Genomic DNA, 3,626 nt, shown 5'->3' on the forward strand with positions numbered 1-3,626 from the left:
AGTCTATCATTCTGGCAGAGATGGTATGAGTTGGTCGTGTTATATATAGGAGGAAACGACCTGGCAATTGATCACCCCAAAACTGTTTGGGATAATTTACGTACTCTTATCGAACGCTTGAGGAAAATTTGTGAAATCATTGCTATCTGCGACGCAGAGATCAGAGAGTATCTCCCTGATAATCGTTTTGCTATCAATTCCGTTGAATATGTCAAGAAAGTAAAGAACTTTAATGCGAGAATCTCCAAATACTGCTACAAAAGAAGTCGGTACGGAGTCCGACACTTGCCTATGAACTCTCGTGCCTACCGCGAAGGCAAACAAAGGGACGGAGTCCATTTTGATTCAGAAATCCGTAACGCGTTCCTCAATCGTTTGATGAGATTGATCAGGAGAGAGAGAGACAGACAAAACAACTAGGCTCAGCTTGTTCCGATGTGCAATTGGCCACACGTGCCACTAGTCTTTGTACCCCGTCTTTCTAACGTAAGAAAAATCCTAGTTTCCTAGTTTACATAACCCCCGCCCCCTAAGAAGTAGAGTACATAATCCAAAATGGCAGTGGCTATGATTGTCCACATCAAGGCATCGCTGAGTCTCACAGCGGACTTACTGGCCGAATCACAGCATGCGTTAGTAGAAACGTATTCTGAGAGCGTGTACCAAAATTTGGTCACGCAGTTGAGACAAGAAGAAGGTCGGCTTCGAGAGCTGTACAAACGTCAAGTCGTAAAGTTAGAATCTAGCTTAGATGCCAGAATCAGGCAAGCCTTAGCAGAAGCTGTGCGAGCTTCTACCCTTTTGTTGAATCCAATCGATAAACTGAAAGTCACTCAGAAAGGGAATGTTTCCCTCCCCAAATTGAAACCGCTGCCTCTCCCCACCTCTGAAGGGGAAGTGCAGGAATATGCTTCTTACAGAGAATTGTTCACGATCCACGTGGATCGAAGGGCAGATTTGGACGACGTGTCCAAATTTACTTACTTGTTAGGGACTCTGGGCAGGGATCCGCTTAGGATCGTTAAATCCCTAAGTGTAACCGCCGCGAATTACCAGGTAGTGTTAGATCTCTTGGATAAGCAATATGGTAATGTACACCAAACGCTCGTGATCTTGCATCGAAAACTTGCCAACATATTCGTACCCTCGTTGAACCCTGTACAGCTGAAGAAGTTCAGATTTGAGTTAACAGTGATCATTGAGCAAATAAAGAGGCTCAGTACTAATGATATAGGCCATGGCATGGTCATGAGCCTTATCAATCAGAAGTTGTCAGAAGGTAAGCTCTATCGAAAGGTGGTCGAACACCTCAGAAAATGCGACTATAGTTTAGAAGAATTTTTTGAAGCTATAGACTTCATAATTCGCATGTTGGAAGATGACACGTTACAGCGAGGCGAGAAATTAGAATCTGATAAGAAAAACGATGTCAGCGTTAGACCCAAAACGAAACCCATGCAGAATAATTCTCGTCCCTTTTGCAATGAACGGCACCCGCCTCACGGATGCCGCCGAGTAAGTGACGTGGCTGCCAGATGCCGCATTCTACTAAGGAAGGGCCTGTGTTTTAATTGCCTTCAGTCAGGTCACCGTAGTGATAGATGCCCTAACCCCAATTCATGTACAAGTTGTGGAAATAATCATAATACTTCCATTTGTGATAATAGCAGCTTCAGAAAAGCACATTCCGTTCCCTCCACTTCGTCCCGAAATACTCATAATCCCAGTTTAGTAAGTAACAGTCAAGCTACAACCTCCCGCCCTGTAGTAAATGCGACGCCCAGGCAGCATGATAGAAAACCCCGTCCACCCCAAGAGAAACTAGAATCAAAACCATGTAAGAGCGCCAAAGTAGCCCAAACGTCTAGTGTAGATCTTCCCTGTACGATTTTGCCAACGGCCATGGCCGAGATCCATCACAAGCAGGGGAGTAAACGGGTTCGCTTGTTTTTGGACACTGGGAGTCAACGAAGCTTTATCTCCGCTAAAACTGGAAAGCAGTTAGGCCTGCCAGTGGTAGGCAAAGTGGCGTTGAACATTGCTCCCTTTGGTTCCGCAGAAATCAGTGGCCAGTATGACGTTGTGAGTTGCCGGGTAGAGATGGGTAACAGAATTGTTCGAATGAAACTAGTTGTTCACGAGAACGTAGACGTCCCGATTCATAACGCAGGTTATGTAAGAGTAAGACAACACCTAGTAGGGAAGGGAGTCACGTTAGCAGATCCTGACAGTAAGAACGATAAATTACGAAACGTGCACATTCTTGTGGGTGCAGACTTCTTTAATTATCTCATTATTGGAATAGAAAAGATCGACGGGATAAGTCTTTTTCTGACCCATAATGGCATGTCGCCATACGGGAGAGTGCCACAGTGGCTATTAAAAGGTCACAAGATAGATCATGTGAGAACGCTCATGGTATGTAGGGTCGCGAGCGAACCAATTGCATTTGATGTTGATGAATGGTGGCGTTTGGATACCGTAGGCATCGCCCCATCCGAGCAGTACACTGTCCGTGAAGCGGAAGCCATGTGAAAGGTTTCGCAGAGTGTAACGAAGAAGCCTGAGGGATATCAAGTAAGTTTGCCATTCCGTTCAGAAGGTAGGCCAGAAACAAACTTTAGAAATGCTGTAGCACAGCTGGATTCGCTGCAAACCAAATTTCAGAAAGACAAGGAATACTATAATCAATATCAGGGAGTGATCGACAAATACCTGGAGGCAGGATTTATATATGAAGTAAAAGATCCAAAAATAGAAGGATTCTACATGCCGCATTTCGGCATTAAAAAGGATAGCCGCACGACCCCCCTTAGAATCGTATTCAATGCCTCATCCAAAGCTAAGAATACTAAATCCTTAAATGAATGCCTGTTACCTGGGCCTAATTTAGTAGAGTTGGCCTATAATATGCTTCTAAAGTTTCGAATGAATAAATACGCCATGCTTGCAGACATAAGCAAAGCATTTCATAGAGTATTATTAGATCTCCGTGATGCCAAATATACAAGATTCCTGTGGCGAGAGGTAGCAGGTCGAGCGCTGACCTTCGCTTTCAGAGTCGTGGTGTTCGGCATCATGGCTAGTCCCTTTTTGTTACAACAAGTATTGAGTCATCATTTTAGTTTAGAAGGAAGACCTGAATTAAGCAAGTCATTTTACGTTGATAACTATGTTAGTACCTTTGAAAGTCTGGATGAGATGAAAAAAGAACAAGAATCTGTCCATGCAATTTTGGATAGGGCCAGAATGCCGTTAGAAGGGTGGGCAACGAACAGTATAGCCTTCCATAGCGAGCGAGAGCGGAAAGAACCTGTGAGTGTGAGCGTGATCTGGCTGAGATGGGCTCGAGACGTCGACTGTCTGTGTGTGAAAGAGTGAGAGGATTCGTGAATTGGGGGAGGGATGGGTACCTACAAAATGTAGGGTACTATCTTTACTAGTGTCAATTTATGATCCGCTAGGTTTAATCAGTCCTTTATTTGTTAGGGGAAAGCTGTTTCTCCAACAACTTTGGGAACAAGAGATTGGATGGGATGACGTGTTGTGTAAGGATAAGGCTAAAGAAGCGCGAGAACTGTTAGCAGAGTTGAAATCAGTCGGTGATTTAACATTTCCTAGAGCGG

The 3,626-nt window shown here is 44.3% G+C and overlaps 1 protein-coding gene across 1 annotated transcript; it reads left to right on the forward strand.

Moving 5' to 3' along the window:
• The first annotated feature begins 555 nt into the window (after positions 1 to 555).
• LOC136841931 (uncharacterized) lies at positions 556 to 2,535 on the forward strand. Its single transcript, XM_067109346.1, has one exon. The coding sequence runs from the start codon at positions 556 to 558 to the stop codon at positions 2,533 to 2,535; it is 1,980 nt and encodes a 659-aa protein (XP_066965447.1).
• Positions 2,536 to 3,626: the final 1,091 nt, after the last annotated feature.

Source organism: Macrobrachium rosenbergii, chromosome 9 (genome assembly GCF_040412425.1).
Source record: "Macrobrachium rosenbergii isolate ZJJX-2024 chromosome 9, ASM4041242v1, whole genome shotgun sequence".
NCBI classification, from domain to species: Eukaryota; Metazoa; Arthropoda; class Malacostraca; order Decapoda; family Palaemonidae; genus Macrobrachium; species Macrobrachium rosenbergii.